Source organism: Pituophis catenifer, unplaced genomic scaffold (genome assembly GCF_029215685.1).
Source record: "Pituophis catenifer annectens isolate HBS135680 unplaced genomic scaffold, rPitCat1.0.hap2 SCAF_3, whole genome shotgun sequence".
In the NCBI taxonomy this organism is placed as follows: Eukaryota; Metazoa; Chordata; class Lepidosauria; order Squamata; family Colubridae; genus Pituophis; species Pituophis catenifer.
In genome coordinates this window covers 216388133-216408165 of record NW_027256883.1, presented here as the reverse complement: position 1 = coordinate 216408165, position 20033 = coordinate 216388133, and the positions used below count along the sequence as shown (strand labels likewise).

The 20033-nt window shown below is 60.5% G+C and overlaps 2 protein-coding genes across 4 annotated transcripts; one reads left to right on the top strand and one right to left on the bottom strand.

Moving 5' to 3' along the window:
* Positions 1-2061: 2061 nt before the first annotated feature.
* CD40 (CD40 molecule) lies at positions 2062-8571 on the bottom strand. Its single transcript, XM_070941910.1, has 9 exons — positions 8521-8571; positions 6569-6656; positions 6089-6214; positions 5659-5805; positions 5230-5323; positions 4562-4620; positions 4269-4379; positions 3680-3705; positions 2062-3498 (listed from the first exon to the last, which is right to left on the bottom strand). Exons 1-9 carry the CDS (start codon positions 8569-8571, stop codon positions 3382-3384), a joined length of 819 nt encoding a protein of 272 aa, XP_070798011.1. The 3' UTR covers positions 2062-3381.
* Positions 8572-10656: 2085 nt separating this feature from the next.
* On the top strand, positions 10657-19595 carry NCOA5 (nuclear receptor coactivator 5). 3 transcript variants are annotated; one of them, XM_070941908.1, is made up of 8 exons: positions 10657-10745; positions 14453-14519; positions 16172-16402; positions 16483-16598; positions 16685-16811; positions 16939-17138; positions 18029-18352; positions 18470-19595. In XM_070941908.1, the coding sequence occupies exons 2-8, from the start codon at positions 14482-14484 to the stop codon at positions 19087-19089; spliced, it is 1656 nt and encodes a 551-aa protein (XP_070798009.1). In that variant the 5' UTR covers positions 10657-10745; positions 14453-14481; the 3' UTR covers positions 19090-19595. The 3 variants fall into 3 exon arrangements, with proteins under 3 accessions (XP_070798009.1, XP_070798008.1, XP_070798010.1); XM_070941907.1 differs by having other exon boundaries at positions 16148-16402; XM_070941909.1 differs by having other exon boundaries at positions 16148-16402; positions 18483-18600.
* The last annotated feature ends 438 nt before the right edge of the window (positions 19596-20033 follow it).

The following is a 20033-nucleotide window of genomic DNA, read 5'->3' as shown; positions in this document are numbered from 1 at the left end:
CTGGTGTGCTGTGGTCCATGAGATTGCAAAAAGTTGGGCACGATTTAGCAACTGAATGACAACAAATTCCAAAATTGTTCCTGAACAGCCTGATTTGACCCAGGGTTCAGTTGACTTGGAGGCAGAGACCCTCTAGAGGACAGCTAGTCTGCCCAACTTGGTTGCTGTTACCCAGCTCAACCATCTGGCAGAATTTGGCAATCTAGAGCTGGGCCATTCACCCGTGGAGAATGGAACTTGGGCATGGGGGGGGATGGGGGGAGAGCCAAGAGGGATCACACCACCAGGATTGAGCAGCCCTTCTGCAAGATGGGACCAGGAGAACATGAATCCCAGGCAGCTGCAAGTACCCGAGAGGGGATGGTGCCCAATGCCCACCTGCAAGAGGTGCTCCTGGTCTGCAGGAGGCCACTCAGACCTGGACAGAACCTCCACCTCGAAGGCCACCTCCCACTCCAATGTCCTGGCAGCTGTGCCCGTTCCCTGGGCTGGCACCCTGCCCACTGGCCTTCCGCAGCAGAAGAGAAGGCTGGCAGGCAAGGGGCACGGGCTCTCTCTGGCCAGCCACTCCTTGCTTCTGGCACGGTGGGTGAGGGAGCCCCTCAGAGACAGGGCCGCCTTGGCCCAAGAGGGATGCAAGGAGGCCAGAGCAGGGGTAGGTGTACTCAGAGGGCAACTCAGAATTCAGCCCCGAAGGCCACCAGGATCCAGGCCAGAGTGGAGCCAAGGCGGCTTCACTGCAGGAGGGGAGGCCCACAAGTGGGTACCAGACAGCCCCCACAGCCTGCAGCCCCTCGACCAAGGAGGGCGAGGCGGGTCCCGGCACCATCAGCGGGCAGGGTCGATGCTCAGCCCTCCAGGGCAGAAGGCGTGGGGGGCGGGGCAGGAGGGGAGCCGGACTGGGCCCCGATGGCAGCGGGGGCTGCTGCAGACATTCGCTTTCGAGGGGGGGTTGCCCCGAGGAAAGGGTCGTCGTACCGCCAGGAAGCCCCCCCCCCGTAAGACAGAATCCCCGTGACAAAGCGAACCAGGGCCCGACGCCCCTGCCGCCCCTCCTGCTGGAGCCCGTCGGGTAGCAGGCGAGCTCTTCTGCAGCTCGGGCCGGCTTGCGCGCGTTGCCGGCGCCCCCCGGTGGCCACAGAAAGCCCATGACCTGGAGAAGGGCGCCGCCCAACGACGGCGGGCTCCCGGCTAGCCCGGGATACCCACACAGGGCCCGCCCTGCCGGTTGGCTCCGTCCTCGGGCAACCCGCCCCGCCGGGCAGCACCCAGCTCGCAGCAGGCTAAACCGGTGGGGGAGGGGAAAGGGGCTGCGGGCGAGCTGCCCGTCGGGAGAGGCGACGATCAATTGAAAGCAGCTCCGCCAATGTGGCCTTTCTAGCTATTAGCCGGCGGGAGGGGAGGGGGCAGAAGGGGGCATAGACCGCTATTGGCTGGCAAAAGAAACGCCCCCAAACAGCCGGGCGGGTGGGGCCGTGGGGGAAATTTTGTGCGCCCCTCCCCCCCCCCGTTGCATTTCCTCAAAATGGTCCTCTTGCGAGTCCAGACTCCAGGCGTGCAATGAACCCCGCTTGCACCGTGGGAGGCCGGGCGGTTCACGCGCCTCGTCTCTCCCTAAATCAGGCTGGGATTTTTCTAGAGAAAGGCAGGAGGGAGGGAGGGCTAGCGTGCAGCCAAGCCAAAGTGTGTGTGTGAGTGGGTGCATGCATGTATGTGCAATGAGGAAAGGTGTCAAAACCCTGGGATTCCAAGGAAAGGCCCCGCCTGGTGACTCAGCTGGCCCATCCCTCCATGGGGCTGCCCTCCTTCCCAGATTCATGTGGGTCAAGAAAAATAAGGAAACGGGCTTGTCTGGAAGCCCCCTCCCCATAACGCTCAGGTGGCTGTTGGTTCCCACCCCGTACACAGGGCACCCCGGACTCCAGCTGGTCTACAGACGATGCCCATTGCCAGAGTCTGAGAAGTCTCCCACAGGCAAAGCCTATTCAGGGGTTGCAGGTCCCCCCCCCAACGTTGGTTTGAATCAACCCAAGAACCGAGTGTGCTTTTCCAAAGGTCAGGTTTATAAAAGCCCAACACGGAGCTGCTGTCCAAGAAACACGCAGATGGGCGAGTGAGCGTGCTCCGTCCCGGCTGTTCCAAGATGGGAGGACGGAGGCCTCCCGAAGGCTGCAACCTCTAACCCCAACCGTCGGGAGGGCAGATTTGGACAGCAGAGCTGGCTGCCACCAAAGGCCCCGGCCAGCAGGACCAGGCGCTGCTCCGGAGACCACCAAGGGCCCCCCGCTGGGACTTGCCTTCCCAAGAACTCATTTGCTCCCTTTTGCTTCCCGTTTCAGTTAAAGCCCTGCAGAGCCCATCCACCGGCCTCCAGGGCAGATCTGGGCGAGGGAGGGGGGGGGCTGGAAGCAGTGGTGAAATCCAAAGTTTTTTACTACCGGTTCTGTGGGCGTGGCTTGGTGGGGATGGCAGGGGAAGGATACTGCAAAATCTCCATTCCCACTCCACTCGGGAGCCAGCCAGAAGTGGTATTTGCCGGTTCTCCGAACTACTCAAAATTTCTGCTACTGGTTCTCCAGAACCTGTCAGAACTTGCTGGATTTCACCCATGGCTGGGAGTCTCCCTCCCCTGGCTGAGACCCACACCTTGCCAAGTTTTTGAAAAAGTGGAGGCAGCTTGACTCAAAACTCGGCCTGCTGGGATCGTACTTCCCTTGAAGGGCAGAGAGAAGCTGCCAGAAGGGGCACCCTGCGTGGCAGAGCCCAGGCCTTGTCAAATGGGGAGAAGCCTCCTCACCAGCCTCCTTCATCTGAACCCAGCTCAGCTGCCCCCCAACCCAGACCATTCTATGGGGCTGGGAAAGAGGAAAAAGTCAGTCTGCAGCTCCCCATGAGGTAGCACAGGCTGGTGGATTCCTCGGAGTAGAGGAGGAGGGGCTTATGGAGCCCCCCCCCTCCAGCCTTTCCCTACATCTGGGAGGCCACAACACACAAGCCTTTGGGACAGCTGTAAGCCCAGGCAGGCTCGGATGCCTGCCCATCTTTGCAGACGGCAGTCATTCTGATGGGCCCCCAGCCCCCTTGCTGCACTGCTCCCACCCAGGGCCCCTGCCAGGGGGTGCCCGGGATCTTTCCAGGAAGAGAGCTTGGTACAACTGGTGCCAGGATCCAGGTGGCGAGCTCTCAGGGCCCTTTGAGGAAAGCTTTTGCCCTGCCAGCCTTCCCTTTGGGGAATCCGTCTCCAGCACCGGGCTCTGGAGGAGCCAAGGAGGCCCCTGGCAGGACACAGCATCCCCATGGCTGCCAGGCATGGGGTGCAGAGAGGCAGGTGGGCGGGCGGCCCGGCTGTGCAGCTGGCCTCGCATCCCCACGGCTTCCTGGTCAGACCTGCTCCTGCTGGGCGAGACGGCAGTCCTTCTCTTGCATGCCCGCCTGCTCCCCCAGCAGGGTCTCTTGGGTGGGGAAGGCAGTCTCTTCGTTCTCGGTGGGCTCCGGGGGCTGCAAGAGAACCAGGGCATTGGAGGCTCTGCTGGCAGAGCTCCCCTAGCACCGTCCTGCCCCCCGTCATCATCCACGGCAAGGCTGCTCTTGGAGCCTCAGCCCCAGGTGCTGTTCTTGGCCCAGGGGTCTGGCCCCGGTCCCCCCTCCACCCAGGAGGGCCACAAAAAGGAACACCTACCAGATCCTGGTGCCGCTTCCGAGGACCTAGGCAGGAGGAAAGAAGACATCAACGGCGGGACCATCCAGAGGAGGCCTGCTCTACCCATTGGCTGCTGGGCCCATCAGGGGAGGGAACCCGTTCCCCTAGACCCAGCACCGGAGCCCTGCTCTAGAGCAATGTTTCCATGGCAGGTGGAAGAGACAGGCCACTCCTGTGGCTGAGTCTCTCTCCCACTCTCCCCAGCATGGACAGAGTTGGGGTTCAGGCAGGACTGGGAAGCAAAGTGGATCTGAGTCTGAAGACCCAGGAACTCGTCCCTGAAGCCTCCCCACCCACCTGCTCTGTCCCTGGGGACCCCCGTCTTCCTGCTCCTCCTCCTCCTCCCCCACCCTGTAAGAGGCCTGGGGGTGGGGGGCTGAGCACAGGAAGCGTTCTTTAAAGAATACTGAGCCAGAGGCTGGGTAGAAAATTCCCCCCACCCCCCACCGTCCACCTGCAGGTCCAAGAAAGGCTGTGAATGGACAACCCCGGGCTCCCCCAGAGGCAGCCCCCCCCCGCTTGCCTCTGGCCTGTCCACCCTCCTCCCAAGCCTTCCCCCATCACTCACATTTGCCACGTCGATGCCACAAGAAAAGCAGTGCCCCCAGCAGGAAGGCAGCAATCGGGAGCAGCACCAGCAGGTGGCTCTTCCTGGCCTCGTGGGGCAACGGGAGGGCCTCTGCGGGAAGAAGAAGAAGAAGAAGGCCGCCTGCTGCAGCCCCCAAAATGGGCTTCCCTGCTCGGCCTCTTGGCCAAGCCCCTTCCCCCCCCAAACAGCAGGGCACTTAGGGGGCAGGTTGACAGCTGGGTTTCTATGCACACATGCACGCACCCCCCTCTGGTCCTCCGGCCCTTGCTTACCACAAATGACGTCCGTTGCCCGGGTGCCCTTTGCCTTCTGAACCTGCCCCTCCTGGCACCTGCGAAGACAGAGTGGCCTGAGAAAGCATGGCATGCAAATGGCACCCTGCCCCCTCCCCACGGGCCCCAACGCAAAGCAGCCGCTGCTGGGGGAGAGAGCCAGGCCTCCCCGGGGGGTTCCAGCCAAGCAGTTCACAGAAAGACTCCAGGCAGAAGAGCAGCAGAGCACAACTGCACACTTTGCCAGGTCGGAGTGCGGAGTGGGGGATCACTCATGCAGACCCCCCTCCCGGGGCACCCGACCCAGCAGCACATCCTGCAACAGCCACAGGCTCTGACCAGCTGGCACAGGGCAAACTGCACCCTTTGGTGTGAACTCCACCCTTTTCTTCCTGCACCGCATGCGTGTAGGTGAGGGCGCAAGGCCGTTGGGATGGAACCGTGGCTCGTTCAGGCACCTCTGAAGGGAGGGGGAGGGGAGGGGCTTTGCCACGGACAGATGGTGTCGGCTACCATTTTATCGCCTGCCGGAGTGACAATCTTGAGCTCTTGGCCCGCAGGGCGGAACGCTGTGGCCTTCCCTCCCCGTCTGCTCTTCCCTTGGGCCAGGTGAGCCGGCCATTCAAGGGGCCAGTGGCCATTCTGTGACGGTCCCCCACCTGGCATACCTGCTCCAGGGCTGGCACCGAGCTGTGGAGGACGAGGCATTGGAGAAATGGCCCGGAGAACAGGGGGCACACAGAGTGTCATTTGCATGGCTGCCTGGAAATATGCAAGGTAAGAGTCGCCGTTAGGCTGATGCCATATCCAGCAGGCAGCCCTGCCTTCCGATCCTGCACCAGCCCCATCCACACACACCTTGCCTGGGTGCATGGCAGGCTAACTAAGGACGCAAGGAGCTCCCGCCAGGAGGGAAGCTTCCAGGCCCTCCTCCCTCGCCCACCTGCAGCAGAAGAGGGTGGAGGCGGGGGCTAACCCAACCCTGTCCTGGGATCTTTCAGGGAGGGACCTTTGTCTGAGAGGCCAGAAGCTCCTTGGGCAACCCAGATGGGCCAGCCCTCCATCTAAACTGGAGGCCCTGGGGTCGCTGCCCTCACCTTCCTGTTGGACCCCTTCCCCTGCGCCGCAGGAGGTGTGGGGCCGGCAGGTATTGCACTCGTGGCTGGAACAGTGGGTACCCTCCTGGCACCGGCAGATGACATTTTGCTCTTTGCTCCCGTTCCGATAGACAATCAGGCCAGCTTCTGAAAGGGGAGAGGGTACCAACAGGCGTTTGTAGCTCAGGGTTGAAATGAGGGGTCCCTGGCGCTCTCTGAGCTTGGCTGTTTTCATGCAGACGTTTTGTGACCCTTCTAGGGAACATCATCTGTGAGGTTGATGTTTACTGATGACTTTACCTGGTTGGGTCACGAAACGTCTGCATGAAAACAGCCAAGCTCAGAGAGCGCCAGGGACCCCATAAAGGGAGGGGGGCTTTGCTGGGCAGGATGGCTCCAGTGGAGCAAAGGGAGCCCCAGCTGCACTCACTCTGGTTGCAGGTGTGGTGTGGGGTGCAGTGAGACTCCTTGGTCCAGTTGGCCTGGAAGTGTTGCTCCTCACACGGGATGCAGGTCGTATTGGACTCCCCCGAACAGGCAGCTGCCACTTTGTGGCCTGCAAGACGGGGAGGAAACAGGCAGGGCTGAGGCTGGAACAGGGGGGCGCTGGCGGATGGCGCTCTGGAGGAACCTCTCTGGGGATGGGGGACAGCAGGGACTTTGCAAGGGGGAAACGGCCCCAGCCGGGCAGACCTGGAGGCGTCCAAGGGGCCTGTTTCTGCATGAGCAACGGTGGGGCAGAGAAGCCCCAGGGGAACCAAGGAGCTGGATTTAGATGGGAAAAGGGCTCCTGCCCCCCCGCCCGCCAAGTTAGAGCAGGAGGCGGCTCAGGAACTGCCCTAAGCAGGGTGAGGGGCAGAACGAATAAAACGTTTGGGGAAGAGGCAGCTGCCCCGCACCCACACTCTACCTGGTGGGCATCGGCTGCAGCACCTGCCGTTGGACGGGTACTGAGTGCGGCTGCAGCTGGGCCCCTGCGCGAAGGCCAGGCCCTGCAACTAGAAACACCACAGGCGATTAGTGGCCACACAGGCATCCGCCACCCCCCCGCTTTCCTCCCCCCCGACTGCAAGGACTGGGAAGGCCGGGTTCCCTCTCAAACAGCCGGGTATCGGGTCTCCCCATCTGGCAGAGAAACCAAGATGCCCAGCCCCACATCTGGCAGGGGTCAAGTTCCCTCTTCCCAAACTAGGCAGGAGCAGCTTTAGCAACAGCTGGGCTGCCAATGGAAGAGCCCCCCCCCCAGCAACCTCCTGCTTCTTTCTCCCTTTGGCCTCCCTGGGCAGAACTTCCCGGGGTGGGGGGTGGGATGGGGGGGCTCCCCAGCCTCCCCTTGCCCTGGGCCCAGAAGCCAGCCTACCCAGAGGTGGATTTTGGGAGCCAACCAGCCAACCTCAACCCTGGGGAACCGTTTGTGGCATCTAGGCTGTACCCCCACTGGGGGCAAAGCATTTCTCTTAACCTCATGTCAGGCCCCCAAATCAGGAAAGGCAGGTGGAGTTTCTTCTGAGCAGTTTCCTTTACGGTTCCTCACCCACAGACAGAAACTTGCCAAACTAAAGCAACTATTTGCATATTACAGAGAATTCTCTTGAGACTCTCTGAGGAGCAGCCGACTTAACTCCCTTCCTCCCCAACAAACTCTGATGCCTCTTTGCCCTCTGGAATGCAGCCCCCCCCTTTGGGAATCCAGACTACATACCACGTCACCTTTTTATTTATTTTATTTTTATTTATTCATTAAATTTGTATACCGTCCTACTCCTGAAGGACTCAGGGCGGTGAACAGCCAAAAGATAAAATCCATATAATACAAATGTTAAAAAACCATTAAAATACAATTAAATAATTTGGCCCAGAAAAACAAAATTTAAAACACCCCAAATTTATAAGACAAATTTAAAATTTAAAAAATTTAAAAACAGTTTAAAAATAGCTGAAATAGGAATGTTTCGAGGGCACGGCAGAAAGCGTGCAGGTCTGTAATCCTCCGTATCTGGGGGGGGGAGCTCGTTCCAGATGGCATTTTCTGCACTGGCCCAATGCTAGTGAACCCTTATGGAACCAACACACTGGCTACCAGTTCCCCAAACTGAACCACGAGGGAAACGAGTGAATATAGTCATCAAGCGCTTCACAGACCCATTAAGAACACACCAGGGAGTGCAGGGAAGATGACGGTTCCCCCCCCCACTACTGATTTTTTTTTTTTTTGTGCAGAGGGCCCCCAAAGTTGGGCAGCGCGCGCACACACACACACACACACACTAAAAGGACACAATTCTGCCAGGCCAAAAGACCTGGAGACCATTCCCGCCCTTTGCCCTCCTCTCCCAGGGGACTCGCCCTCCCCCTGTGCCAGCCAGCCAGCCAGCACGAGGGGGCTGCTAGCAAGCGGCGGGGGGCTACTGCCACTCAGGCCGGCCAGAGACCACCACGAGCCGCTTTGCTCTCGGTCTGCCCTTTGCACGAAAGCCGGCTGGGTGACTTTGGGCCGGTAACTCTCTCAGCCCAACCCACCTGGCAGGGTTATTGTGGGGAAAGGAGGAGGAGGAGGAGGAAGGAGCATCAGGTATGTTTCCTCGCCGTAAGTTAGGCATAAAAAATAATAAAGGCGGGATATCCCTATACAGTAATAAAAGTCAGTATATAAAGGCGGCTGCCGGAGAGAAGCCGGACGGATCAGGCGGCGGCGCCCGGGCTCAGCTGGGCTCCAGCTGCCGGAGAGAAGCCCGGGTGCCGAAAGGGGAACTCGGGCGGGGAGGCGGCTGGGTGTCGCCGCAGGCCGCGCTCGCATTCCCGGGCGGCGCCCAGCCGGGACTCGCGGGGGCTCGCGGAGCGCGGGGCGAAAGCGAAACTCACCGTAAGCAGAACCGCCGCGCTCAGCCCCGCCGCCAACCTTCGCCCCTCCATCGGCGCCGCCTCTGCCCGCCGCCTCCATCCCGACCCCTTTATAGGCGCGGGAAGGCGGCGGGGCTCTCGCCGGCCCATCGGGCGGGGCGCCGAGCTCCCAGGGGCGGCGCCCTACTCTGCCCGACCCTCGCACCCGCCTGCCGGGAATCCCCCCCGAGGGAAGTCCCGAGCTCGGTCAGGGGCGACAAGTAACAACCCTCCCCCCCCATTTCGTCCGTCCTTTCGCGCTGAGACTGGCCTACCTCGCGGGGTTGTTGTGGGCAGGGGACGTCCAATAAGAGGCGGAGCTCTCGCGGCCATAGCAGCAATAGGGTCTGGGGGTCGCTTGCCTTCCACTCCCCCCCCCGGCTCGGGGTCGGCGTGCGAAAGGGCAGCGCTCCGGAGGCGTCCAGTAGAACGGGCATCCCCAATGGGACGGGGGGTGGCAGTTTGCCTGTCGGGCTTTCCATGGATCGGGGCCATTTGGAGCGATGCAGCCTCAGGAAAGGTCAGCCAAGCCCAGCTGGTCAGCTGAAGGGGCCACAGTTGTGCCTCCCACTGAGGATTGGAGGCAGCCCTGTAGCTGATTTCCTGGGGAGGGGTCTCCACCCCCTCTTGTCATGGCTCAGCCACAACCCAACTACGGGCGGGACAGTGACATTTTGCACCCCAAATTCCATTCCTGCTTCTGAGGGAGAAAAGAGGGGAAGATAAGGAAGCAGAGGAAATACCCCCCTCCTCCCAGGCCTGGGGTTTTCCATCTGGCAAGGGAGAGAGGAATGCCCCCTCATCCCGGACTCAAAACCCCAGTAGGGGCCACTTCCCCATTCGGTGTGACGCTTGGCTGGAGGCCTGCTGGGAAAAGGCGAGGGAGGGGGGGCTGTGGGTGGCCCCATGGCCTTGGAAAGCCCCTCCCCATTCCCCATCTCTTCAGCAGAAAAAGCCCCTACAACTGCTCCTCAGTTCGGTTTGCTGACATATTGTGCGGGGGGGGGGGCTCTCTTTAAAAGGATAAGAAGCTACTGCTGTCCTGGGCACCAGCCCCCCCCCATAAACTCTGAAAGCAGGTTGGCAAAACACGTGATGGACCATGCAGAGCTGACCCCACCTGCAGATGCGCATCTCTTGAGACACTTAACTCAGAGGAAAAGGAAAGGCAGATCCGGGGGACAATCCTATTTATTTGCAGTGGATGCTCAGAAAATAATTCTCGGTTGTGGGGTGCGTGGCTTGAAGTGAGCCAGTTCTCGTCTGTGAGCCTTCGGAAGAATTCCAATCGAGGCTGCTCAACTGCAGGGCGAGGGGAGCTCTCTACCCCCCCCCCAGCCCCACCCCCACCCCCGGGAATAAAACCAGACGAAAGCCCGCCCCCACACACACACAACTAATTTTCGGCTGTTCACCGCCCTGAGTCCCTGCGGGGAGAAGGGCGGTATATAAATTCAATCAATAAAATAAATAAAATAAATAAACCACGTAACTGCCCTAAGCCCAAGGCTGGGAGGGAAACGACCCTGTTTTAATCCTCAAGACCAGCAAGGCTATTTTTTTGGGGGGGGGGCTTTGGATCTCTGGGGAGGGCAGATGCTGCAGCAGGGGAGCCCCCCAACTCCGCCGTATCCCAGGGGGCTTGGGGGGGGATCACCCCCTGCCGCCCCCGGAGCTACGAGAAAGAACCGACGCTTGACTGGCCCACCCAATTGCGGGGGGGGGGGGAGGGGGGGCTTCGGCCTGGGAATCTCAGCCGGATGGGAGGCGGGGGGGAGGGGGCCGAGGCCAGGAGCGCCCAAAGTGGGGCAAGGGGGCCGGGTCAGAGGGGGCACAACCGGGGGGCGCGGCGAAGGCCCGGAGCGCCCCCGACGAGGCAAAGTCGGAGCTAAAGACCCCGAAAGCGAAAGAGGCGATTCCGTCTCCCCCCGTCCGGAGAGTCGGAGCCTCCGGCCTCTCGCTTCCGGCCAGCCGCCGGGAGGATTGTGGGAGTTGAAGTCCGAGGCGCCGCGAGGAGGCCAGTCGAAAGCGCAGGGGCAGATTGGCCAGCACGGGAGGAAGGGGCGGGGTCGCTCGCGACGGGCGGACGGACGGCCCGGAAGCGGAAAGCCCGGCCACACCCTCCGGTGGGCAACGCGTCGCGGGGGGCGAGGAGGCCGTTGCAGCGTCGTGAGGCGAGAGGATCGCGGCCGGGCCCGGCCCACCCGGTGAGTGACTGAGCGAGCGAGCGCGGCGGCGGCGCTGGCGCGCGGGGGCGGGGCGGGTCTCGCGCGGGCGCTCCTCCCCCTCCCCCCTCCTCCGGGAGGCCGGCAATAAACGCTCCTTCCCGCCTGTGGCTGTTGTGTTCTTTGGCGCTCGTGCCCGCCTCCTCCTCCTCTCCTCCGCGCGCGCCCCCGACGCCCCCCGCCCCCCGCGGAGGCGGTTCTCTCGCGGAGCCCCAGAAACCCCCCCTCCCCCCCCGCAGCAGGCCGGGCCTTCCGGCGGAGTCCCGGCGAGGTTGGGCGCGGGAGAAGCGGCCTTGGCCCCCCCTCCGCCGCCCCTTCCCTCCCTCCCTCCCGGCGCAGCGCCCGCATCTCCCGCGGCTGAGAAGGGCCGGAGGGGAGGCTGGTCGTCCGCCCTCTTCCCTGGGAGGATTCCGGTCTCTCGGCGCCTGGATCGCTGCGGCTGCGTCTTGCGGGGTCTTCGCTTGCAGGGAGGGAGGGAGGGAGGGAGGAGGGCGGGCCAAAGAAGCGGCGCTGCCCGTTGGCTTGGGGGTGGGGGTGGGGGGTCCGTTTGTGTCTGTCTCTTATTGCACGTCATGGCAGCCTCTTGGGCGATCCTGGCCCCTCCCCGAGGGCTACCCAGACCCGTCCCTGATTGCGTCCTTGGAGGATCCAAAAAAAGGGATCCCGCCGCCGAGGCCCCCCTGTAAGTCCGCTGCGTTGCAGGGCGGCCGGACCCTCTGGAGAACTCGAGGGGTGAAGCAGTGCTTGGGTGCGGGGCAGAGAAACGGCGGGCAAAGCTGGGCCCTCGGTAAGGCCATTCAATGCCTTCAGCCCAAAGAAGACCCGAAAGTCACTCGCTGGCGGGGGGGGGGGGGTGGACTCGCTTTCGTGCATTTCTGAAGCGCATTTTAAGTACATCTGCAGCCAAGAAGCGGAAATGGAAGAAGAAACCAAGGAGATGCTTACAAGAGCCATCCTGAGCCATCCTTCGAGCTACCTGTGTTGGGGTCGGCAAACAAAATGTGTAGAGTGTTGAAGATAAGCGACTCTGTGTCGGCAAGCTAGAATTATTCTGAAACCTGGAAAGGAAGGCTCCCTCCCTCAGTGAGGAGAATCGGGTCTTCCAAAACCATCTCCCGTGGAAGAGGAAACGGCAATAATCCACTCTGCTCTACCCGGCTGGCACAGTGCAGGTTGCTAGGGAGCCATTGAGACCAGGCATCTGCTGCACCCATTGGAAGGAAGAGGGTGGGCTGAAGGCTGTCTCTTCTTGAATATGCTTTTGCTTCGAGGAAGGAGGTCAGGGGCCATATTTCTTTCCTATTTCCTGTAACCTCCCCCCCCCCCCAGCTAGGAAGGGGGAGGGCGGTGCCCACGCACCTCTGCCTCCCTTTTGTCTCCATAGCCAGGTGGGGTGAAAAGGGCTGAGAGGCAGGGATTCCAGAGAAGCTGATGGCAGGTTCATATCACCCGGGTCAGCTTCAGGTCAGCGCAGCAACGGAAGGGCTGAACTCCACTGGCTCTGGCAGCCATCAGAAGGAGCTCTGCAGCTAGAAACCCCTTTTTCCCTCTTCAGGCTGTCCTCAGGTTATGACCTCGGTGGAGACCGGGATTGCCATTGCAGATCAATGCAGTCCTAAATGAGATGCCATAGGACCACACCGACTTAACGACTGCAGTCCCAACATTCCCTATTGCAGTTATTAACTGAGAATCGCAGGTTGTTAAGCGAGGACCTACCCCAATCCAGGCCATTCCGGGCTTGGTCCTGTCAGAGCCCCGAGCCTCATTAGGGTTATAACTGCCCCCTGCTCCCCACACCTGCCTATCTTCCCTCACCATTTCTGCCCTTTGGCCCCCTTGCCCTCTGCCTTGCTGTTCAGCAAGCAGCCCCAGAACTATCCCGGCCTGCTTCCAATGCTCTGGAAAGCTGTAGCCCCCTCAACCAGTCCCAGCCACAGTCATCCTGGAGCCCTTGTGCTCCGAGAACCCTGCCGCCCTCTGCGCCACTGCCCCGACTGCCCTCTTGCCCCACAGCTAACCCAACCTGGCCCCTTGTGCCACATTGGAAGCTGCTCCCTGGCTTGTGTCTGCTTCTTGAGGTGCGCCAGAGAGTCTCCTGCCCAGCCCAACTTCAAACGGTTGTGCCTGGTTGGATCTAGCAGGACTGGAATAGAGACGGAAGGCAGTGGTGAGAGTGGAGGGGAAGTGGCCGTTGCCAGGAGGTGTGCTGCAATTCCAGGGGACACTGAGGCTGGAGGGGATGGGGGATGGGCAGCTTCCACTGACCCTTGCTGGGCTTACTCTTGGACAGGGGGTAGATGGGATGATCCCCAAGATCACTCTCAACAATCAATTTCAATCAGAATAGAGCTGGAAGGGACCTTGGAGGTCTTCTAGTCCAACCCCCTGCTCAAGACCCCATAATGTTTCAGACAAATAGCTGTCCAGCAGCCAGGACTTTACTCAGCCTTCATCCATCGGAGGTCGGAAAAAGGAGGACCCAGATTGTTTGGGGGAGGGAGGAAGATGCTGACTGTCCAGAGGGGGCTGTACAGCACTATGGAGCCGTATGTAAGCCTTATTGCTAAAGTGGACTTTTATTTAGTCAGGGCAATGACTTAATGGCCCTGCGTCCCGCCTGGCTGCATGTGCCGGCCGATGTCCCAGCAGAGCTGTGATTGGGCCCATGGCTGGGGAGAGAAGCGGGTACCCCTTTGGAGGCAGTGGGAAAGCCTTCCCAATCCAGGGGGTGGAAGAAGGGCTCTGGGTGGCTCTGGGGAGCCTCGGCAGAGCCTTGTGGGACATTCCTGGCGCTTCCCTCAGAGTAAGGGCACTTGAAGAGCAAGGCCGTCGCGTGGCTTGAGATGAAGCTGTGCGTGCCTCAGTGGCTTCTGCGTGTGTCGGCTCCCTCCGGGGTCTCTCTCTGTCCCCTTCTGCCTCCTCTCCTCTGAAAACAACGGGGAGCCATTTTGGAGAAGCATCTGCTCCAAATTCTCTGTGGCGAACTGGCAGGCCTTCCCCCCTGGGATGGCTCTGGGGCCAGGAGGGGGCTACTGGTCGCACCCCAATAGGAGAACCTGCCTCTCCAAACATGGCTGACCCAGGCTGAGCAGGAGTGAATTTCTACTCTTTCACTGGGGTGGGGGGTGCGGGGCGCCGTAAGTATTTCCAGAGGCCTGTGCAGGTCCCACCTGAGAACCGGGGGTGGGGTGGGAATTCCTCCTTTTCTTCATTCTCTCTGATTTCAAAAGCAGCCCTCGTGATCCTTTTTTTGCGTCTCTCGAAACAGCCATTTAAAGGGGAAAAATGGTGCCGTTGCTTGTTTATATATTCAGATTTGTACAATTAATTGAGGCAGGCTGGACGGCCGGGTTCCACCAGGGAAGCGGTCCCTTCCCAGCCCGTTTTCTCCATTTGCGGGAGCCGCGTTGGGTTCGTCGCAAGGCTGCTGGGGCCTTTGTGTGCTGAAGCCACTTGCGTCACCCTGGCAGATGAGGGGCTTAGCTGTCTTGGGGGCTGCCTCAGAATGGAGGCCTTCCCCGGCCGTCTCTGCCTGCCGGATCCTGGATGTGAATAAAGGTTTTTTGACGCTCATTGGTTCCTTGTGTCGATTTCCTGGCTTCACGTTTGTTGCTTTCTTTTCAATATACTGACGATCTCTTCTTTGTTTCATAGCATTGAACAGATGGGTTGATTATTCTTTTCAGATATTAATAAAGCAGCGGAAAGAAGAGAAATGAATAAGCCTCCCTCAAGGTCCAGCCCGTCGCGAAGGTAAAGTACTCTGAAGCAACCAGTTGCCTGGCTCAGCGGCGCTGCCTCCCAGGCCCCGGTGGAGCCTCTCCGAGGGGAATCTGGCAGGATTCCCAGCCCTGGCGAACCTCCTGGGCGCCTCAGGTGAGGGAGGAGAGCATGGCTCTCTTTTCGACTCAGGGGCGTCCCTGGGGAACGCCTCGGGTGGCCCCACCATGGGCCGCCATAGGGTTGCGTTGAGGGCAGAGACCTCAGGGGAACAGCTCCCCTTAAGGAGGCGGCCCTGGTTTGCCACCACGTTGCCCCGAAGATGGATGCGAGATCTCCTTTGGCAGAGGATTCTTCGGTCCTCCTTTGGCACTCCACCTGCGTTGTGCCCACCATACATGGGGCATCTGCTGGCATCAGCACAGAGCTGTGCACAGCCTCTGACCTGAAGACACTTCCCACCAGGGCAGGAGCTGGGATGTCCTGGGGGACCCTGGGTCAAAGCGCAAGCATGGGCCCAAGCATTACTCGTGATGCCGGTGGGCGATGCGCACGCGGGTGCCTGAGCCTGGCGTTGTCTGGAGGCTGTGGGCAGTGCGCATGCGAGGGTCTGGGCATTGCCTTGACCCCGGTGCTGGTGGGAAGAAAGGGACAGTGTTGGGAGGGGGGGGGTCATCTGGTTGGAGTCCTTCCGGAGCCCCTGTCGCCTGCCTACATCTACCGAGCGCAGCGGAGGGCATTGCCCAAACTTCTCTTCACAGTTCTACCTGCTGCTGTCCTGACCCGAATTTGCCTGGCTCTTCTTTAAACAGACTTTGGGCATCCTTTCCGATTCTCTGGCCCTTCTTGTATCCCCCTGGAATAGATGGTTCATTTGGACTTTGAAAATCAGACTTTGCTTATGTGAAGTCAAAGAATCCTTAAGTGTATTGTCCTAATCGGCACAAAGCTTTTGGTGAGGGATACCACGTATTAAAAGTGCAGTCATTCCACGTCTCCTGAATTCTCTGCGGGTCGCTGCGCAGGAGGGCAGGGAACTCTTCCAGTTATTCTCGAGGCAGCTGCAGCCGGGGCTCCAGCAGCGCTGATGCTGTGGTGAGGAGGGCTTCCCTGGCTAATTTGACCCTTCTGGAAGATCAGCTCGCCCTGCTTGTCTCTCAGGAGTTTGGCCCACTCCTGTCCTAAGCAGGGCTGTGTCGTGGCTCCTGGGAAATGCGACCGTGGCCTTTTCCAAGTGGGGAGTTGCTCCAGGCTGGCCGGGGTGTGTCTCCCACTTCCCCCCAGGACGCTCAGCTTCTGCCAGCCACTGGCTTCAGTGGCCCCATAAGCTTCCTTCAGGGCCAAGGTTGGTCTTGCTGAATTCCAGCAGCGGTTCCCGAGGCTGAGCCAGCCTCCTGGGCTGCTCATGCCAGCCTCCTTTTGGAGCAAGGCGCTGTTAATGCTTGGGATCTGGCTGGGGCCTTGCCAGGGAAGGGAGGGCGCCTCCCAGACCTCTTTCCTGCCTTGGGAATTTTCCATCGTTTGCCTTGCGCTGCTTGCCTGCTCTGGACATGAGCACTAGGCCACGCCCCAAAGGGAGGCCAAGATTGTGCGGCTGCCTTTCTTAGACTTTGACGTGGACAACGGTCTGGTTCCCTCCCCTGACCCCCTTCCCTCTTAAGGGCTTTTCCCGGTCCTTCCGGCAGGGAGCCCATCCCTTTCGGTGAGAGAGACGCACGGAGGGATCGCTCTCCCAACCGGGGCAGCCCACGCAGAGATGGCAGGAATGGCCGAGATTCCCGGGACGGACGGGACCTTCGGGCGCGAGAGTTGCGGGGGGGCAGAGATCACCGAGACCCCAGAGATTCCCGGGATGTGCGAGATTCCCGAGAGCCTCTCTACGACCGCTTCAGGGAGTCCAGAGAGCCCCAGTACAGGTAGGTGCAGGGGGAGGTGGGCTGCTGGGGAGGGGTTGGGCCCCCTCCCAGCTGACAGACTGCTGCTGGCCTCTCTGCAGGAGAGAGGAAGGCTATGACCGCTACGCCCGTATGGACGACTATTGCCGCAGGCGGGAAGAGCCCTCTTACGAGCGCTATGGGGACCCCCTGGACAGGCCCACCCTGAGCACCGAAGGTCAGGCACCGCCCGGCTGCGCATGGAGGGTGGGGCGGGGTGGGGGAGGTGGGGTCTGGCCCTCATGCCAGCGACCTTCCCTGCAGAGCGCATGAAGAGAGAGGAGAGGCGCCGGGAAGAGCTGTACCGGCAGTTCTTTGAGGACATCAAGAAGTGCATCGATGCCGAGCGGCCGGTGGATTGCTCCGTCATTGTGGTCAACAAGCAGACCAAGTAGGTGGCTGGCAGAGGGGCATCAGCTGGGCAGGGCCAGCCGTGGGCTCCTCTTTCAGGATCCTAGCGGTGCCCTTTGGCAGATGCACTGGGCAGACACTGTTCTCTGGGCTTCCGCCCAACACAGGGATTACGCCGAGTCGGTGGGGCGTAAGGTGCGTGACCTGGGCATGATGGTGGACCTGATCTTTCTCAACTCGGAGATGTCCTTGCAGCAAGCCTTGGATGACGTGAGCCAGGGGGGCTCTGCCTTCGCCATCGTCATCACCCCCCAGCATCAGGTCCACCACTCCTGCACCGTCAACATCATGTTCGGCACTCCCCAAGGTAGAGGCTCCTCCCCCAGCCCCACTCAGTGCGTCCCTCCCATCGCTTGGCTTGAGGCTTAGTGCAGGCAAGCCAGGCTGACGGGCTCAGCGGTTTAATAAAGTAGGGCATGATGCAAGCTGCCTGGTGTGTGTGTGGTTGGCAGACCCCCCCACCAAAGCAGCCTTGAGGTCGTGCCATCTTCTGTGTTCTTTGCCTTTGGATCCCGAGCAGAACCTGCTCTTCGTAGTCCTCAAAATTCGGGCCAAAATTGGGTCACTCAGCTGCTTCATTTGGAAATTAATTTTATTGAAAAATTTTAGGAGGGAGATTGACTCGGGGACCTCGGCTGGAAGACCCTTGGCAAGGATTGGTCAGGCATTCAGAGAGGTTAAAACACACAAAAGCCCCCAGCATGAGGAGGAGGGGGAGCTGCAGGAAGCCCCCTCACTCAGCCTGGTCTACTTCTGCAGAATCCCATCTGGTTTCTGAGAGAGGCAGTCCTGGCATTAACTCTGGGCACTGCGGGGAGTTAGGCTTTTTGTGCCTGAATCCCACTTGGTGCCCTCTCTGTGAGTATTATGGGCTGTAGCAGCCTCTTACCCAGGTGGACTTAACCCCCCTCCCCAGCTTTGTTCCTTTGCGATGGACAGCAGGTGGTTGCCTCCCGCCCCCCCCCCCCCCCCGGCCTCACTTGCCCATCCTGTGGCTCTCACAACGCCATGAAAACCTGGGTCTGTGTCTGTGGGCACAGGTTTCTCCTCCTGCTTGATAGAGATGGGTTTTCTTTTCGGGACGGGCTGGATCCACGATATTCTAGTTTTCTTTCAGTTGTAAGCTGCCCAGAGCAGCAAATTGGATGCAGGGGTGACTCATGGCCCACGGCGGCTTCTCCTCTTCCTCCTGCTCAGAGCACCGGAACATGCCGCAGGCAGACGCCATGGTGCTGGTGGCCAAGAACTATGAGCGCTACAAGTCCGAGGTCCGCGAGAAGGAGCGGGAGGAGATTGCCAGGCGGGCAGCCAAGATGGCCGACGAGACCATCCTGCAGGAGCGAGAGCGCCCCCTGCCGGCCGAGGAGGGTCTCCGGGGGGCCCACCCGCCAGCCATGCAGGCCCTCCTAAACCTGCTGGCGGACAACCGCTACCTGACCGGGGAGGAGACAGACAAGATCATCAACTACCTGCGGGAACGCAAAGAACGGCAGCTGCGTGCCACTGCTGAGTCCCTTCCCGGTAAGCCCGGGCAGCCTGACCCCCCTTCACCCCCACAGGCTGCTGGGTGGGGGGAGGGCAGTCGAGATCCAGAAGGCTGTGGGGCAGGGCTCACCTTGCCGGCTTCCCTCCTCACAGCTTCGCTTCCTAGGCAGACGATGGGAGCCACGTCAGGATCCTTAGTGCCCGCTTCCCAGGGGCACCAGAGCGTCCAGCCTCTGCCGGCCTCTGCCGCAGCCACCGGGCCCTCCAACCCTCAGCAGGAGCTGCAGGCCAAGATCCTCAGCCTCTTCAACAGCGGGGCATCCACTGCTGCGGTGAACGTGGCGACCGGGGGAGGCTCAGGTGTGGGGGTGTCTCCGAATCCAGGGTTCTCTTCTGGGCCCAGCACGGCCAGCCGCACCCCACAGCTGGGTGTGGCTGGCATCCCCCAGTCTCAGCAGCGAGCTCCATCCCAGGCCACCCAGTTCCCCAACCATCCGGGTTCCTCTAGGGTGACTGGTCCCCGACCCTCGGCTCCCCCACAACCGTCCCAGCCCCTTTACCAGAGCCGGCCCCCTGCGCCCAACAATGTGGCTGCCTCACGCCCGGCACCATCCCTGGGGATCAACTTCGACAACCCCAGCGTGCAGAAGGCCTTGGACACCCTGATCCAGAGCGGCCCCGCCCTCTCCCACCTGGTGAGCCAGACTGTGAGCCAGGCCCGGGCAGTGCCCCCAGCCCAGCAGGCCTTGGGCTCCTACCAGCGGCATTACTGATGCCTGCTGGGCTTTTGGCTGTCTGCTGCTGAATGTTCTGGATGGTGCATGTCTCTCTCCCTCTCCACCCCGGCCAGATTAGGGCTGGAGAAGGCAGTGATCCCCCCCCTTGCCTCTGGAAGCCCCCCCCCTCATGGCCTGCTCCTTCCTTTTCAGTTAGGAAGGGGACCAAGAAGGGGTACACCCTCCTGAGCAACAAAGGGGGGTGGGTGGGCTTAAGGGCCAATCTGAGTGTGTGGCTGCACAAGAGTTTTTATGGCTGGCCTGTGACACCCCTCTCCCCCTTTGGTTTAATGTTGTAAAATTTGAAAGTTAAGTTTTGGGGGACCTCAGATGCCCCTTTCTTTTATAGTGGCTCTTGGCAGAGATCGATTCCTGGAGCTGCAGCTGTTCTGTTCTTTGATGGTTCGGTTATATAGAGGCCTCCTCTGTCCTGTTAGCAGGAGGACATAACTTTTTAATAAAATTTACATAATGTATATATACGCCCATGTATATATTAAAAATGGCAGCCTTTTCAGTTATTTCAGACTGGCTGGGGGTTTTTTGTGTCTCACGGAGTGCCACGGATTAGCTACCACGGCACCCATGTCCGTCCCGTCCCCCTTGGCCTCCCAGGGATCGTCTGGTGCCCCTTGGCAGTTTTTCCCTCAGCTCAGGTCACGAAGGGGGCTTCTGCCTTTCCCTCCCTCCCTCCCTCCAAAGGTTCCCTTTCCAAACGGCAACGGGGGCTCTTGGATTTCCCGTGAAGCTGCTTCAGCTCTTGGGTGAGAAGTGAAACGCTTTGAAAGGAGAAAACCCAGGAACGGCAGTTGCCTTTTGAAAAGCGCCTTTTGGACACCCGGGATCTCCGCGGACGTCCCGCCTTTCATGACCCCACGTGGGGGGGCCCTTTTAGTTAGCATCCGCTCTTGCCCGACGGGAAGATGCTGGCCGACGGAGGC

Bases quoted from the DNA above. Each gene is read 5' to 3' on its own strand.
- NCOA5 (XM_070941907.1), top strand. From the start codon at position 14,482: ATGAATAAGCCTCCCTCAAGGTCCAGCCCGTCGCGAAG. The intron at 16,599-16,684 runs GTCAGGCACCGC...CCTTCCCTGCAG, and splicing joins GCCCACCCTGAGCACCGAAG to AGCGCATGAAGAGAGAGGAG. The intron at 18,353-18,469 runs GTAAGCCCGGGC...CCCTCCTCACAG, and splicing joins CACTGCTGAGTCCCTTCCCG to CTTCGCTTCCTAGGCAGACG.
- CD40 (XM_070941910.1), bottom strand. From the start codon at position 8,571: ATGGAGGGGCGAAGGTTGGCGGCGGGGCTGAGCGCGGCGGTTCTGCTT. The intron at 6,657-8,520 runs GTGAGTTTCGCT...TGGTGTTTCTAG, and splicing joins GCGCGGCGGTTCTGCTTACG to TTGCAGGGCCTGGCCTTCGC. The intron at 3,499-3,679 runs GTAGGTGTTCCT...GTTCTCTTGCAG, and splicing joins GGAAGCGGCACCAGGATCTG to CCCCCGGAGCCCACCGAGAA.